This window comes from Protopterus annectens, chromosome 12.part0 (assembly GCF_019279795.1).
Source record: "Protopterus annectens isolate FY-2018-M chromosome 12.part0, PAN1.0, whole genome shotgun sequence".
Classification (NCBI taxonomy): Eukaryota; Metazoa; Chordata; order Ceratodontiformes; family Protopteridae; genus Protopterus; species Protopterus annectens.
In genome coordinates this window covers 830,355,296-830,373,363 of record NC_056746.1, presented here as the reverse complement: position 1 = coordinate 830,373,363, position 18,068 = coordinate 830,355,296, and the positions used below count along the sequence as shown (strand labels likewise).

The window sequence follows — 18,068 nt, the reverse complement described above, 5'->3', positions numbered from 1 at the left end:
GAGTGACACATGCAAGATAACTTCTATTCAGGAAAGTTCTTGTGGGCTAGATTATAAATGAGCATGAAGATGATAAGAGATCTGCCCCTGCCTGTCAAATATTGCCACAGCATTACACAAATACGCAACAGCCAGTCCACAGATCTGGATCTGGGCCACATCATCCATTGTATATAATAAAGTGGCAATGGTAGATCTGTTCTACAAAGGGCATAAGAGCAGAACCAGTGCAAGTGCATAGAATGCGAGGTGCACCTATACATGTAATGTTTTTCACAACTTCATGGCCACACAATTACAAGTGCATAGTTGATGTCACTCTTTGCCACTGTATCACAGTATAACACCTGGTGTAATGCATACTGCAAATAAAAGTTGGTTCGCACTGGCTTTCAGCGTTGCCTTACTGGCCAACATCAGGAATGTTGTCCACTCCTTTTATACATACTGTTGTCCTGGAACAGTTGATTTGAATTCTGTTTCTTGCCTCACCCAACATGGAATACCAAGCTACAAGGATTTGAGTCACATATCATGCACCAACCATCATACACTGACTTCTCATCAGAGAAACACTACTACAACCATGGTAGTGAAGTACAGCTTCACAGTTTTTTGGCTACGTAATCATGATAAATTTCTAGTCAAACTTTGTTACACCTCTGTAGGGCAATATTCAGGAAAGGTCATTGAAGGCCGCTTAGGTGCACATGTACCTGGATAAATCTGCATTTAATATCAGTCGTGACTTGTATGTATGTTGCTGTGGTGTGGTTGCCAAAGGTGAATGTGTAAATGAAGTGGAGAGGTAGCCCATTTTCTTGTTTTCATTTCCATTGAAGTGGACAGTGATCATCATATTACTTTCTGGTGTAACATGCATGGCTGTATTGCAAGCTGGATACCACTTTTACTAATGTTAAGGCCCTTACTTGTGGAACACAGCCATGTATGCTGATCACAAGCCTTTCCTATAAGAAGGATATGACTTTGCTCATGTGCTTTGTTTTGCTCTGGGTGTTTAGCATCATTTCTGTAAAAGAAGTCATGTGTAGTGAGTGTTAATAGCTGAACACAATATCACTATATTATATAATATCACTATAATAATAATTATAATAATAATTATATAATATCACTATATTATATAATAGCTGATCACAATATGTGATTTGTCACATAGCCATTATATGTGGCAGGGTGATGTCCCTCACCAACTACCTTGGGTCTATGTTTGCTGTTTCCCATAATTCGGTTTGTAAAGAAGATAACTGTGAAGGTGGTTGTGTGTGCATGTATGTATGTGTGGTGTGCAGTGTTATAATTGCTGGTTTTGGATTGTTGATATATGAATTATACTACACATTCTGATCTTTTTGCTCTGTAGTTCAGGGAGCACTCCTTAATGAGTACACCATCTGGCACTGCCAGGAGGAGTGACCATACCTTCACACATCACAGTGGTGGTGGTAGGAGATCAAGAAATGGATATGACTGTGAGCAAGGTGTATGTAAAGACATTTGCCCACTGTTTGTATATTTCTTGCTGCTCTGAACATTTCAGCAAACCAAGAGAAGTTAAGTTTAATGGCAAGTATGGGTTTTGTGTCTGAATTTGTTTGGATGTGCTTTGAGGTTAGTAGACAGTGTCCTAAATGCATACTTTATTTCTGGTCACAACAGAGGCCAGTCAGGGTTGTCATATGTGGGCACTCTAATTTATACTGGGCAGTAGAGATAGGTCATCACCAGTCATCTGTCATGGAACTTTTGGTTACTGAAAGAGAGGGTAAAGATGAGGTAGGTTGGGCATCGAGGTATGCAGTGGGATGGAATGCTTCCAGTGTCGAAGAGGGAGAATAAATCTGGACTGTCACTAGACATTGTAATACTGCATATTGGAGGAAATAACATGGCAACTTCACAATTATGTGACCTGAAATGCAAAATAATGTACATTTTGGAGGGCATGTTGAATTTCTGGCCAAAGATTTATTTGGTCAGGTATTGCACAAAGACTGACATGGAGGGGTGCAAGATCAGGGAAGGTACTGGAGATGGTTATCTGGGCAACAAATGGTTTCATGGCATCCCTCATGGTGGACATGAGTGGCACCATAGTCCGTGGCATTCCTTGTGATGGACATGAGTGGCACCATTATCCATGACATCCCTTATGGTGGGCATGAGTGGCACTATTGTCCATGGCATCCCTCGTGGTGAATTTGAGTGGCACCATTGTCCATCATCCTTCCAGACAAGCAAGGAGGCAAGACCTCTACAGATGACTATGTACACTTGACACAAGAAGGACTTTTAGAGTTTCTAACTGACCTAAGACATGCTGTTCTTAATGTAATGAAATAAGTGGTAGTCAGATATAGTAATATATGCAACAATAAATATATTTCATTCTGTTTTGGTCTGATTATTTAGTAAGCTACACACTGCTATGTGACATAGTCTGTGAAGGATAATATCATTACAGATTTAAGATCTCTAATTTTATAAACAAATATAATTGTTAGATCAGTGTCAGATGTGCAGTGTATGAGTAATTCAAAACTGAAATATTTATGAAATGGTGGGGACAAAATAAGTGAAGTCAAGTTATGAGAACTGACCACCCAAACATAAAATAGTACCTGTCCAATTCAGTAGAGATATACAGGGGAAGAATTTCTGAAGAATATTTCCAAAAATTAAGGAAACAATTCTATATTTTGTATATTTAATGCCTGCCCAACTAGATAGAATTTTGTAAATAATTATATACCATTTGTGAATAGTAATATTATTTGTATGCTTGCCTTAAAAAAAACTATGTGTTCTGTGCTGAGCTTCATGGCTGTAACTACAGTGCACCCTGCTGGAAAAGAGCAGAAATGTGTGTAAACTCTATGTCTGTATAAATGTATGTTTCATAGTAGAAATTGGGATATACAAAGTTAACTTGCAAAACTCTAAGAAAATAGGTTAAGTAAAGAGTTTTACGATGTGCTAGAAAGTCAGGTTTCATTCATATGTTTGAGAGGGTATGTAAACAGTATAATGTTGACCTAGGGCTCTGGGTACGGTTCCTGACCTCTTTACTCCATGCTAAAGCTATAAATGTTCTATCCAAACTGTCTGATCATGACTTTTTAAAGTATAATGTTGTAAAGAATTGTTTGGTAGAATTTCTTAAGCTAACACCTGAAGCTTATAGGAAATCGTTTTGTGAGCATAGACGCAAGGCAAAGTGCTGGTGACTTGTTAACAGGTCCAGAACAAAATACAAATGCACTCTTTCTCTCTGAGATAGTTCTTAAATTGATAGTACACATCACTGCTGAATCATCTCAGATTACATCATTCTTGTCACCTCTGCCTAGTTTCCCAGGCTAGCAGGAACTTACATTTTTAACATGTCTCTGTTAAAAATAATTATCTCTCAGAAGCTGACAGTTCTCTCTTAGAAGCTTGCCTGAACTGGAAGCCATAAAACAATTACCTTGGAAACCTGTAATTACCATTGTTTCCAGACAATAGAAAGAAGCCCCTAGACTAGACATCCTGTCTCTTAGCTTGAGATAAACTGACTTTATAACACATCATAAAACTCTTTACTTATCAACCTATTTTCTTAGAGTTTTGAAAGTTAACTCTGTATATCCCAATTTCTACTATGAAACATACATTTACATAGGCATAGAGTTTATACACATTTCTGCTTTTTTCCAGCAGAGTGCACTGTGGTTACAACCTTGAAGCTCAGTACAGAACGTTTTCTTACATTTTTAAGGCAAGCATACAAATCATATTACTATTCACAAATGACATAGAATTATTTACAAAATTCTATCTAGCTGGGCTGGCAGTGTCACATGCTTAATAAGCTTAGATCTGAATTTACTACAATTAAGTTAATTTCTGTCATCTGGAGGGAACAAGTTCCAGGTCTCAGGTGATATTTTAAGTAAAAGCTTTTTCTCCTACATTCAGTCCAGAAGTATTTGTCGTAGCTGAGTGTTACCTGGACATGTGGTCTGCTAATTCTAAGTATTGATTTGTCAGTTCTTGACCAAGAGAGAACAATATTATTGGTGGACAAGCCTGAATCTAAGTTAAACCAACACAAACGTTGTTGCATCTATAATCAGTAGCCAGTCTGTGTCCTTTAGAGTTTTGAATCAGTGAATCTGTGCTGTGATAAATACATGCTATTGTCTATTATTTCAATGATAAATATACAGGAGAAGGAAGTGACAGTTATCACAGGGAAGCCATATTTTATTTTTGGGTATGAGATTGATAAGTTGAGAGACTTGATAAGCTAATTCCTTTTTCAGTAATAATCATAGCATTCCCTTTAAATATAAATGAGAGGTTTGGCCAGACTCCCAAGAACCTGTCTGGACAACAAAGTCAGGAAGGTCAATTACCTGTGGAGAACAGTGCTCTTTTTACATTTTTAATAGGTATTGAAAGCTAAGTGCCTGTTTTTGTTCCCAGTACCAAAGGGACTTAAAATCAATTTGTATTTCCTTCTGCATTATCTCTGCTGTTCTTCCAAATTTTATTAGAAGCAGATCATCTGCAAGAATGGTTGCTTTAAAGCTGACAAGGTCCTTTATTAAACTGGTAATAAACAAGGTAAAGAATACTGGGCCAAGAAGTAATCCTGTGTTACTCCCATGTTAATACAGCCTACATCTGATGACCCCAAACTGACCCCTGTCTCACTCTCATGTTAATACAGCCTACATCTGATGAGCCCCAAACTGACCCCTGTCTCACTCTCATGTTAATACAGCCTACATCTGATGAGCCCCAAACTGACCCCTGTCTCACTCCCATGTTAATACAGCCTACATCTGATGTCCCCAAATTGACCCCTGTCTCACTCCCATGTTAATATAGCCCGCAACTGATGAGCCCCAAACTGACCCCTGTCTCACTCTCATGTTAATACAGCCTACATCTGATGAGCCCCAAACTGACCCCTGTCTCACTCCCATGTTAATACAGCCTACATCTGATGAGCCCAAACTGACCCCTGTCTCACTCTCATGTTAATACAGCCTACATCTGATGAGCCCCAAACTGACCCCTGTCTCACTCCCATGTTAATACAGCCTACATCTGATGAGCCCAAACTGACCCCTGTCTCACTCCCATGTTAATACAGCCTACATCTGATGAGCCCCAAACTGACCCCTGTCTCACTCCCATGTTAATACAGCCTACATCTGATGAGCCCAAACTGACCCCTGTCTCACTCTCATGTTAATACAGCCTACATCTGATGACCCCAAACTGACCCCTGTCTCACTCCCATGTTAATACAGCCTACATCTGATGAGCCCCAAACTGACCCCTGTCTCACTCCCATGTTAATACAGCCTACATCTGATGAGCCCCAAACTGACCCCTGTCTCACTCTCATGTTAATACAGCCTACATCTGATGAGCCCCAAACTGACCCCTGTCTCACTCCCATGTTAATACAGCCTACATCTGATGAGCCCCAAACTGACCCCTGTCTCACTCTCATGTTAATACAGGCTACATCTGATGAGCCCCAAACTGACCCCTGTCTCACTCTCATGTTAATACAGCCTACATCTGATGAGCCCCAAACTGACCCCTGTCTCACTCTCATGTTAATACAGCCTACATCTGATGAGCCCCAAACTGACCCCTGTCTCACTCTCATGTTAATACAGCCTACATCTGATGAGCCCCAAACTGACCCCTGTCTCACTCTCATGTTAATATAGCCCGCAAATGATGAGCCCCAAACTGACCCCTGTCTCACTCTCATGTTAATATAGCCTACATCTGATGAGCCCCAAACTGACCCCTGTCTCACTCTTATGTTAATACAGCCTACATCTGATGAGCACCTAACGGACCCCTGTCTCACTCCCATGTTAATACAGCCTACATCTGATGAGCCCCAAACTGACCCCTGTCTCACTCTTATGTTAATACAGCCTACATCTGATGAGCCCCTAACTGACCCCCTGTCTCACTCCCATGTTAATACAGCCTACATCTGATGAGCCCCAAACTGACCCCTGTCTCACTCTCATGTTAATACAGCCTACATCTGATGAGCCCCAAACTGACCCCTGTCTCACTCTCATGTTAATACAGCCTACATCTGATGAGCCCCAAACTGACCCCTGTCTCACTCCCATGTTAATACAGCCTACATCTGATGAGCCCCAAACTGACCCCTGTCTCACTCCCATGTTAATACAGCCTACATCTGATGAGCCCCAAACTGACCCCTGTCTCACTCTCATGTTAATACAGGCTACATCTGATGAGCCCCAAACTGACCCCTGTCTCACTCTCATGTTAATACAGCCTACATCTGATGAGCCCCAAACTGACCCCTGTCTCACTCTCATGTTAATACAGCCTACATCTGATGAGCCCCAAACTGACCCCTGTCTCACTCTCATGTTAATACAGCCTACATCTGATGAGCCCCAAACTGACCCCTGTCTCACTCTCATGTTAATACAGCCTACATCTGATGAGCCCCAAACTGACCCCTGTCTCACTCTCATGTTAATATAGCCCGCAACTGATGAGCCCCAAACTGACCCCTGTCTCACTCTCATGTTAATATAGCCTACATCTGATGAGCCCCAAACTGACCCCTGTCTCACTCTTATGTTAATACAGCCTACATCTGATGAGCACCTAACGGACCCCTGTCTCACTCCCATGTTAATACAGCCTACATCTGATGAGCCCCAAACTGACCCCTGTCTCACTCCCATGTTAATACAGCCTACATCTGATGAGCCCAAACTGACCCCTGTCTCACTCTCATGTTAATACAGCCTACATCTGATGATTCCAAACTGACCCCTGTCTCACTCCCATGTTAATACAGCCTACATCTGATGAGCCCCAAACTGACCCCTGTCTCACTCCCATGTTAATACAGCCTACATCTGATGAGCCCCAAACTGACCCCTGTCTCACTCTCATGTTAATACAGCCTACATCTGATGAGCCCCAAACTGACCCCTGTCTCACTCCCATGTTAATACAGCCTACATCTGATGAGCCCCAAACTGACCCCTGTCTCACTCTCATGTTAATACAGGCTACATCTGATGAGCCCCAAACTGACCCCTGTCTCACTCTCATGTTAATACAGCCTACATCTGATGAGCCCCAAACTGACCCCTGTCTCACTCTCATGTTAATACAGCCTACATCTGATGAGCCCCAAACTGACCCCTGTCTCACTCTCATGTTAATACAGCCTACATCTGATGAGCCCCAAACTGACCCCTGTCTCACTCTCATGTTAATACAGCCTACATCTGATGAGCCCCAAACTGACCCCTGTCTCACTCTCATGTTAATATAGCCCGCAACTGATGAGCCCCAAACTGACCCCTGTCTCACTCTCATGTTAATATAGCCTACATCTGATGAGCCCCAAACTGACCCCTGTCTCACTCTTATGTTAATACAGCCTACATCTGATGAGCACCTAACGGACCCCTGTCTCACTCCCATGTTAATACAGCCTACATCTGATGAGCCCCAAACTGACCCCTGTCTCACTCTTATGTTAATACAGCCTACATCTGATGAGCCCCTAACTGACCCCCTGTCTCACTCCCATGTTAATACAGCCTACATCTGATGAGCCCCAAACTGACCCCTGTCTCACTCTCATGTTAATACAGCCTACATCTGATGAGCCCCAAACTGACCCCTGTCTCACTCTCATGTTAATACAGCCTACATCTGATGAGCCCCAAACTGACCCCTGTCTCACTCCCATGTTAATACAGCCTACATCTGATGAGCCCCAAACTGACCCCTGTCTCACTCCCATGTTAATACAGCCTACATCTGATGAGCCCCAAACTGACCCCTGTCTCACTCTCATGTTAATACAGGCTACATCTGATGAGCCCCAAACTGACCCCTGTCTCACTCTCATGTTAATACAGCCTACATCTGATGAGCCCCAAACTGACCCCTGTCTCACTCTCATGTTAATACAGCCTACATCTGATGAGCCCCAAACTGACCCCTGTCTCACTCTCATGTTAATACAGCCTACATCTGATGAGCCCCAAACTGACCCCTGTCTCACTCTCATGTTAATACAGCCTACATCTGATGAGCCCCAAACTGACCCCTGTCTCACTCTCATGTTAATATAGCCCGCAACTGATGAGCCCCAAACTGACCCCTGTCTCACTCTCATGTTAATATAGCCTACATCTGATGAGCCCCAAACTGACCCCTGTCTCACTCTTATGTTAATACAGCCTACATCTGATGAGCACCTAACGGACCCCTGTCTCACTCCCATGTTAATACAGCCTACATCTGATGAGCCCCAAACTGACCCCTGTCTCACTCTTATGTTAATACAGCCTACATCTGATGAGCCCCTAACTGACCCCCTGTCTCACTCCCATGTTAATACAGCCTACATCTGATGAGCCCCAAACTGACCCCTGTCTCACTCTCATGTTAATACAGCCTACATCTGATGAGCCCCAAACTGACCCCTGTCTCACTCTCATGTTAATACAGCCTACATCTGATGAGCCCCAAACTGACCCCTGTCTCACTCCCATGTTAATACAGCCTACATCTGATGAGCCCCAAACTGACCCCTGTCTCACTCCCATGTTAATACAGCCTACATCTGATGAGCCCCAAACTGACCCCTGTCTCACTCTCATGTTAATACAGCCTACATCTGATGAGCCCCAAACTGACCCCTGTCTCACTCTCATGTTAATACAGCCTACATCTGATGAGCCCCAAACTGACCCCTGTCTCACTCTCATGTTAATACAGCCTACATCTGATGAGCCCCAAAGTGACCCCTGTCTCACTCTCATGTTAATATAGCCCGCAACTGATGAGCCTAGATCTGAACCCTTTGGCACTTCCATGTTAATATGACCACATCTGCTGGTCCTAAAACTGACCCTTGGGGCAATCCTATGTTAATACAGCCCATATCTGATGGGCCAAGAACTGACCTTTGGTGTAATCCCATACTAATCCAGTCAATACTTGCTGGGACCTACCCTGAGATTACTATAAAGGTGCATTCTGCCAAGCAATTTTGAATCCATTTGTAAGGGTTATCCCAAAAGCTAAAATTCTCTCCAACCTAAGATTTTCAAAGTTAGCTGAGCAGTTTTACTGACTCAACACTCTTCTCACATCTAAGAACACGGTACAAGTCATCAGGCTTTTCTCCAAACTAGACAGTATTTTATTGATACCAGTACAACTGGCTGTTAGTATACTGTATACCCCTTTATAACCTGTGTAGTGCCTTGGAGATAAGGTCATGTTATTGATGCACTTGAGGACCTGGTTATATACGGACCTCTCAATCAATTTAAGAATGGGGCAAAGGAAAACAAAGACTGGAGAAAGCTCAACAAATACACCTGTTTTATTAAACAGAATACAGAGGGATTTAAGAACTGTCTGTGGCAACATGCAGTCCACATTCCTGACGGAGAATAATGTGATTAAAGATTTGGTTAAGGAAATGTAAGTTTGGTATCCAGGTCAATATAGCTATTTCTATAACATGCTACTTGGGGTGGGGAGACTGGAGAGGTGCTTATCCTTCTTAGAAGGGTGCTTAAGAATTAGGGAAAGATAATAACCTGTCAAACATTATGTGTTAGCACATAAAATGGACAATTACTTGCAGAGTTGTAACATCAGATCCAAGAATGCCCTTAGTGGCCAAGTCTTTTTAGCTTTTTCCAAATGCACTGAACCTTTATCAAACCGGAGGTGAATTTTCTGCCTGAAAAATAGTGAAGCAGATAATAAAGGTCATTCTGAAGAGTTCTAAAGATAATCAGATTTTTTCTACAATTAGTTACAAATATCTGCTGCAATCATTGTATGAATATATTTCCAACTTTTTCTTTAAATTCCCACATTGTGGCTGAAAAAAAGAGTTCCCTGTATCTGCCCACTTACTCAGTTACCAAATAAACAAATACATAACTAAAATAAACATGCTTCCTGTAAACTTTGAGCTTTACTGAGTATCACTAAACCTAACAAATCTTGTTTTCTGCTTGCTAGCCATTCTAGAGAAAACAATCATAAGTGTAACTGTTGCCATTACATTATGTTTACATGAAAGGCTTTTGTTTTGATTAGAGATAGAGGTTCTGTCCAGCACTGGTTTCTCATACAAAAACTATAAATAAGATATCCAAGTATAAACTAAATTGGAATAGTTATAAGTGATGAAATGTATTAGACCAACTCCAATCAAGCTGACAATCTTATTGTATTCATTTCACTTGCATAGCAGCAATGATGCTTGAAGAAATGAAAAACTTCCATATTATTGTTTACTCAACCTGTTCAAAGCTGCAGAGAGACTGGACTTCTGCCTTTTGCCCTGCTGTGATATTGGAAAAAGACAAGTGTTTATTTTCAATTGTCTTCTGCACTTCTGTTTTAATACACGTCTATGTAATCTGTACAACTGTTTTTGCAATTGGTGCAACTGTTTTTAGTCTCCTTTTTGTTTTCTGATAGAGCTGAATATATGTTAATGTTTGTGACCCTTTCAGCTTGTAGTGAAATATTTTGTCTAGAGAGACCTAGTTGTTTTTCTTTGTGGCAGGAAGTAAATCAGTCTGATTAAATCTAGTTAAAAGCATTCCTGCAAAACTGTTATTTTTGATTGGGTAATTGGGCTGGTTTCTGTTACTCCGCCTTTAATAGCCAGTGTTTTACACCAGAAATAATTGTTTGCTCAAGCTGTTCAAAGCTGCAGAAAGACTGGCCTTCTGCCTTTTGCCCTGTTGTGATATTGGAAAAAGATAAGTGTTTATTTTCAATTGTCTTCTGCACTTCTGTTTTGCTACATAGCTCTGTAATCTGTACAACTGTTTTTTTTCCCCACCCACCTGCCCAGTTGTTGTGGTGATCTTAAATCTTGGTGGCTTTGAGTTGCCCACCTCTGGTATAAAGTTGATACTGGATACTCCCCCAGTCATATTACATCAGCTCATTCTACTGTTTATAGTGAGAACTTAGTAAAGGCCAGCCCCTTTAACTTCTGGACCTTGAATTATCTCAATATCTTCTGTCTCTTCACATTCTACTAACAAAAAAAAAAAAACTGCACCCCTTTCTACTTCATTTTCCTGTTTTCCATATTTATTACTGCTTGTCGGTAGCCTCACTAAATTGATAACAGTATTCTACTGAATCGCTGCTTTATTAGTGTTGTCTGTTACTGTTGTAATTTGTGAGCTATTGTTTCAAAGCAATCTACTGATTAACTATATTTCATTGCTATCTACTGCAATTCATTACTGTTTAACTGTATTTTACTGCATTTTGTTGCTGTTTAAATGTATGTTTTCATACTGGAAGTGCTATTCTTTTGACTATAAGTGATTAATATGTGCTTCATTGTGAGTTTTTTCTTAAAATTGAGTAGCATAGTCTAAATACAGGTCTGCAGCATCCAGAGCTTCAGCTGCATAGTTTTAAACCTTTTTGATGTATCCCAGCTACAATGTAACTCTTTTTTTTTTTGCAAGAAAACAAACAAAAAAGTTCTAAGCTTGTTTTCAACCTTTCCTGTTACTAGAGTAGTCCAGATACAGATTTGCTGTATCCACGACTGTTTTTCTAAGTTTCTGAGTTCCCCAGATCTTTCTGTGTTAGAAGGAAACCTTCCAGATTATTAGTGGGAGTGGTAAGCACTAGGTAGCCTATCTATCACAAGAGAAGTGGTTCCTGGCTCTGAAATTATAATGTATTAGCTGTTTGAGCAGTTTTTCTATCCATTTCAACTTTCTGATTTAAAAGCCCATGTTTGTGCGGGCTTGCACTTGTTTAAGCTCCACGGATCCTGTTTTGGCGTCCTGCAGACAAGAGCAACAAAAAGGAGAGAGAGACTTTAAGTGCTTCCATTTTGATTTTTTCTGATTATACTGCTTTCTGCACTTGATTTAACTCATTTTTTTCATTTAACTGCATTTATTTTAACTGTATTTGCTTTAATATTGCTATACATTCAAGTATGCTAGCTTGCACTGCCATTTAAAGTTTATTACTGGTGCCAGAAAGTCTGTTCTTCAATTTTTCCCTTAGATCTTGCTAGATCTCTTCCCTCTTGCACTTTAATTAGCTTATTTACCTAGCACTTCATCAGGCTTTTTGTAGCAATTCTTGTAGCACACATAAGTGCTATCAGCACTAGACGTCCTATAAGGAAACAGCTCCAGTACTTAGTAATGATGTTCATCACTCCTGGCATGTGTAAAGGTCAGTTCCCTGTAGTTTCTCCTATTAACTTGGTAAACTTGGGCATTCTGAGACAGTGTAGCAACTATCTCATGTACACAGACAACCCTCTCCTCTTACCTCCCAACACTCAGACTTGTGAGAGATGCACTTATATCTCCAGATTGGAAGCCACGCACTCTCCAGCCAAGACCAGAACACCTGGTCATGAGGAGCTCAACACTTGCACCACACCACATGGAACACATAGCCCTCCAGAACACACACCAGCACTGCCTTCACATAAAAACATAAACCACACAGCCACCTTTGTGGATGCTGTCAATAGAAATCTGCTCATACAGCAGAAGCCTTCAAGGCAGAAATGCACTCGACCACACAACACAGCACAAACCGCAAGACACATAGCTCACCTACACAATGTGCCCCTCAACCTAAGCCCCTAAGGCAAAACAGTTTGCCCAATACAATAATCACAGGTGATTCAATAGTGAGGCACACTGATGTCCCACTCACTAGGTTGACTAAAGAGAAGGTAACAATCAGCTGTCTATCTGGTGTCAGAATCTGACACATAACACACACACACTCAGGTCACTCCACAACAAGTACAAGTATGACTCTGTCATTGTGCATGTGGGTGTGAATGACCTAAGATGCACCTCTCTGGACTACATGAAAAGAGACATGGGGGCGCTCTCAGATTATGTGGCCCAGGTAGGTATGACCCTAACCCTGAGCAGCATCCTACTGTCACCTAGAATAATACCACAGTACAAACAGAAAATGATTGACTTCAACAATTAGCTAAGTTTATGGTGTTATTCTAAGGGGATCCAGTATCTGCCTGCTTGGAATGACATGATTGACAGACCTCGATGTTTTGGCAGAGATGGCCTGCATCTGTCACCCCTGGGCTTCCGGGTACTGGCTAAGGCTCTTGCCACCCCTATAGTGCCTGTTTTAGGTGGTGTTCCAAAGACCAAATTACCACTGTAACAGCTACAAATAAAGGGTCTATATTATATGAATGAAAGTTCATATAAGCGAATACTCTAATGAGCGAAACTCCCAGACATCGAAGTGCGTGTTGTTTGATTGCAGTACAGTGAAGATTGGAGTTTTTGCCCTTTCCTCACTATAGTGCGATATCAGAGTTGGAATTTATACTTAGCGGGGGGGCTGCAGCCCCCACAATATTGTTTTTGATGTCCGGGATTTTTGCTCATTGAGCGTTTGCTTATATGAACTTTTGTTCATATAATATAGACCCATAAATAAATTCAGTCTGATGGTCATGTTGCTTAATGCTAGAAATCTAAATCTCAAGATGCACTTGCTTGAAGCACTCCTTAAAATGAAGAGCACTGACATTTGTTCTGTAACGGAGACCTTAAAGCAGCAGAAAGCATCCCTGCGCTACCAGGCTATAACTCATTCCACACCTTTCGGCCCTAGAACATGGACCGAAGTTCCAAAGGTAGTGGTTTCAACATATTCATAAAGGATACGCACACCTGCAGACTAGTAGCCCAGCATAATGCATCTGAGATACTCCAGGTACAACTAACATTGGGTAAGACAGCGATTCAGGTCATAGTTTGCTATAGGTCTCCAACCCAACCATGTCCCAAAACTCTCACTCCACATTCCTAAGTACCTTGGAAACTATTAAGATCCAGTCCAACACTCTCATACTAGGTGAGTTTAACTACTCCCTCCATCAACTGAGAAAACTACTCATCTATCAATGCACTGGCCTAATGCTTCCTGGAAATCATCACTTCCAATGCCCTGGACCAGCTCATTCTTACCCCCACTAGAGGAAGCAACATCCTTGACCTGGTTATTACTAGCATGGGCAACCATTGCTCTACACCAATAGTCAATTCCTCCCTGGTTAGATCCGACCACAAATTAATCACCATGGAAATCCACATCTCACCCCCCGTGAAGGTATCCACCATGAAAAACTTCTCCAAAGCTGACTTTGGGCTCCTAAAAACAGAGGTGGCTAACTTCACAGCACCCATGCCAATGGAAAATAGATGCATGACTGCAGAATCATACACCAGTGCACTGTATGAACACATACATAAATGCATGGAACTAACCATACCCAACAGAACGAAGATGTTCTCCTCCAAAAAAAGGAAGCCAATCTGGTGTCCCCCTGCCATTAATAAACTCTACAACAGAAGAAAAAAACTGTTTCAGAAAAAGGTGAAGTTCCAAGACTGGAAAAATTCCTTTATTAGCCTCAACAAAAAGGTGAGATCCCCTCATCAAAACCTCCAAAGCCAGCTATGAAGGCAGAATTGTGGCAGACAGTAAAAACAACCACAAAGACTTCTATAGTTATATCAAGAATCTCCACATCAATACCCAGATTTGCTCTGAGTTACTGCACAATGGTAACTCCTATACTGAGCCAACAGATATTGCCAACATACTGGATGACAGATTCAGTGCCACCTTTACCCCTGTCTCCACCCCTAAAGGACCAATCTCAATACCGGAAGAATGCCAGGCACCCAGCATTACTGCAGCACAGGTTAAAGCTGCACTGTCTAAGGCCAAGAATACAATTCCATGGGACCCAACAATATCCCTGGATGTGTTCTACATGAATTACAAAGTGAACTGGCACCACATCTGTGTGCCCTGTTCACTCACAGCCTCACCTCAGGCTTTGTCCGTACTGAATGGCGCACTGCAACAGTCATAGCTCTCCATAAAGGAGGAGCAACTACAGACCCTGGAAAATATAGCCCCATTAGCCTGACAAATCTGATATGTAAGGCTATGGAGCATATCATCATGGTCCTAATTAACAAAGATATAAGGAATCTCCAAACTCAAGATCCCATGCAATTTGGTTTTGTGAAATGTAGATCATGCCTGCTCAACCTGCTTGACTTTTTTGAGTCAGTCACCAGAGCTGTGGATGAAGGTAAGGCAGTTCATATAGCCTACCTCGATCTGGCCAAGGCCTTTGATACCATTCCTCACTCAGGGATTATTGATAAACTCACCAAACTAGGCATCAACCACTATATCATTAGGTGGGTTGCAAACTGGCTCACAGAACCCACAGTGTGAAAGTAGTGGACTCCAAGTCAGACTGCCGGCCAGTCACAAGTGGAGTCCCACAGGGATTAGTCCTGGGTCCTTTCCTGTTTGGCATTTACTTCTCAGAATTCCAGGCCAACACGAAGGGACTCTGGCTGACCAAGTTCACAGATGACTGCAAGCTGGGAGCCATTATTAACTACCCAAGTGATGCAGACATCCTACAGAAAGGCCTCACTGATACCAATGACTGGTGTCAAGACCATGGCCTTAAGCTTAATGCCATAAAATGCATCATCATCCCCTTTGGGAAAAACTCAGTTCCCACTAATTACCACATCGATGGGAGCCCACTGAACACTGAAGATATTATAAGACATCTGGGGACACAGTTTGACAGCAACCTCTCCTTCGACCACCACATTGCCACTGTGGTCAGAATGTCCTTCTATGTGGCACATCTCATTACCAAGGGTTATGCATCCAGGAAGAAAGAGGTCATAATTTCTCTCTACTCTTCCATCATTAAACCAATCATAGAGGATAATGCCCCATTTGCCATGTACCTCACTAGACACCTGCAACAGCTGGAGAGGCCACAAATGTACCTCACAAAGAGAATCCTAGGTGGTAAACACATGTCCTACATGGACAGACTCAAAAAACTCCAGTTATTCTCCACCTCATATCGTCTACTAAGAGGCGATCTCTGCTTGACTTACAGAGCCATGTCTGACCCAGCTCTGTTAGAAATGCTACATCTAAAGAAATCCCAATCCCTCCACACCACATGTTCCAGAGAGCTCAACCTCATTACCACAATCAACAGAACATGCTGGAAGGACAGGTTCATTACCCAGAGACTGCCCATGCTCTGGATTAGACTTCCTATACATGTCAAACAGAGCACCTCACTGGCCCTCTTCAAGAGAAATCTTGATGAGTGTATGGGAAATAGAAAGATCACCCTGGTAATCACTCCAGTGGGTCTACTTGACAGAGACAATCGGAACTAACTTCAGGTGGCACAATGCCAGGGCACTTCTATGGGCTAGGGTTGTAAAGGCTCCAGGGCCATTAGTCTAGTACATACCTGGAGTGCATAGGACAAAACCATCTCTGAGAAATTAATTCTGCTGTGTGTTACATTTGCCTGCATAGCAATCATTTACTGAAGTGTCTACCAAAAAATCAAAAAATACGAATGCATTTAAAATAAAAAAATCTTGCAAATGATAAATTTGCTGATAGACATTTTGTGATTCAAAGCACAAAACTACAGTTTGTATAAGTGAGGCTGACAGTCTATATTACATGTTGTACAACTTGCTGACAACAATAAAACAGTCACAGGCTCTTCTGTATATAAAAAGACACAGAGATTTCATTAGAATTAAAGATATAACATAACAGTGGAAATAGAACAGTTTATCACGAAATGACTCGATGTATGACTGAGTGATCTGGTAAAATGAACATGAAGGTTCATATGTGACAATGTGGCACAGGTGTATATCAATGAACCACAAGCCTGAATATGGTACGTGCAGTATTTAGGAACGACAATGAAAAGGAACAGTAAGAGTTCTGTTTCTCCAAGTAACAGAACATATGTGATTGTGGGGTGAGACGTGTTTAGGGATTGATTAAATGGGTCAATGTCAGTACCACAGAGGTAGTCTTGGTTCTGGTGCCAGGGGAGGAAATCACTGATGCTGGCATCAGTATCTGGATTAAATAGGATGATGAGGCCTAAGCCTCCTTAATTACAGGGACCCCATGTTCAGGACCAATGGGCCTTAGGTGTGGCAGAAGTAGATAAAAATGAGGGGCCCAGCATCTGCTCTGCAAATGTGCCTGTTACATTATCTTTTACTGAGTACTGGTCCAGCAATGGCACCCACTGATGAAACCTAAGGAGGAAGGAAAAATACTTTCACTGAATGGCACCCCATGCAAGAGTCTTTACCTCCTGCACCCCCTTATTTAATGAAACAAACTCAATAGTCACACAACCTCGGAGAATATTTCTAAATCACATCAAAATTATTTGTTTTTGGACAGGGATTTGGTGCGTTGACATACAACAATATGTGCTACACCACTCTGTGTTTTGTGTTAGCCATTACTGTTTACATCTAGTTTGTATTGTCATAATAACTGTAAGCTCCCATGTAAAAATGTCATTGTATATTTCCTTTAGATATATGATATTTGGTTTGTGCATGTGTGAATGTATGTATACAGCAATTATATGTTTGTGAAACTGTGTTTACAGTTTGATGTTAGATAACTCATTTAGGCATATGTGATTGATCACTGTTCACTTAGTTGGTTTACAGCAAAGTGTAGTAAACCTACAAAACAATAACTACTATGCAAATAATCTTAATCTCTTCAACAATGTGAAAAAAGAGAAAAATAGCACTATACCTGTGGTACTTGTTTTGTAGGTCCTCCGTTCCATGAAGGGCACTGAGACACTAGTGCTGGAGAAGTCTGAAAGAAAATACTTTATAAATCAGTATGGTTAACACATGCTAAATAAACAAACAAACATAAATAAATACATAAAACCCAAGGCAGAGTGCTATAACTCAAACAGACACTTCAACTGTTAACCTCAACCCATACCTCTCAACCTCTTAGTGTAAGAAATCTGGAAAAAGCCAAAAATGGGGGGGGGGGGCAAAGGTCCA

At 41.5% G+C, this 18,068-nt stretch overlaps 1 protein-coding gene across 1 annotated transcript in view; it reads right to left on the bottom strand.

The window, feature by feature from the left end:
- Positions 1–18,068, bottom strand: part of CDH26 (cadherin 26) — a 2,018,873-nt gene that overhangs the window by 237,657 nt on the left and 1,763,148 nt on the right. Inside the window, exon 13 of the mRNA XM_044089870.1 lies at positions 17,803–17,868. Coding sequence (XP_043945805.1) covers positions 17,803–17,868 — 66 coding nt within the window. The remainder of the gene's footprint in view (positions 1–17,802; positions 17,869–18,068) is intronic.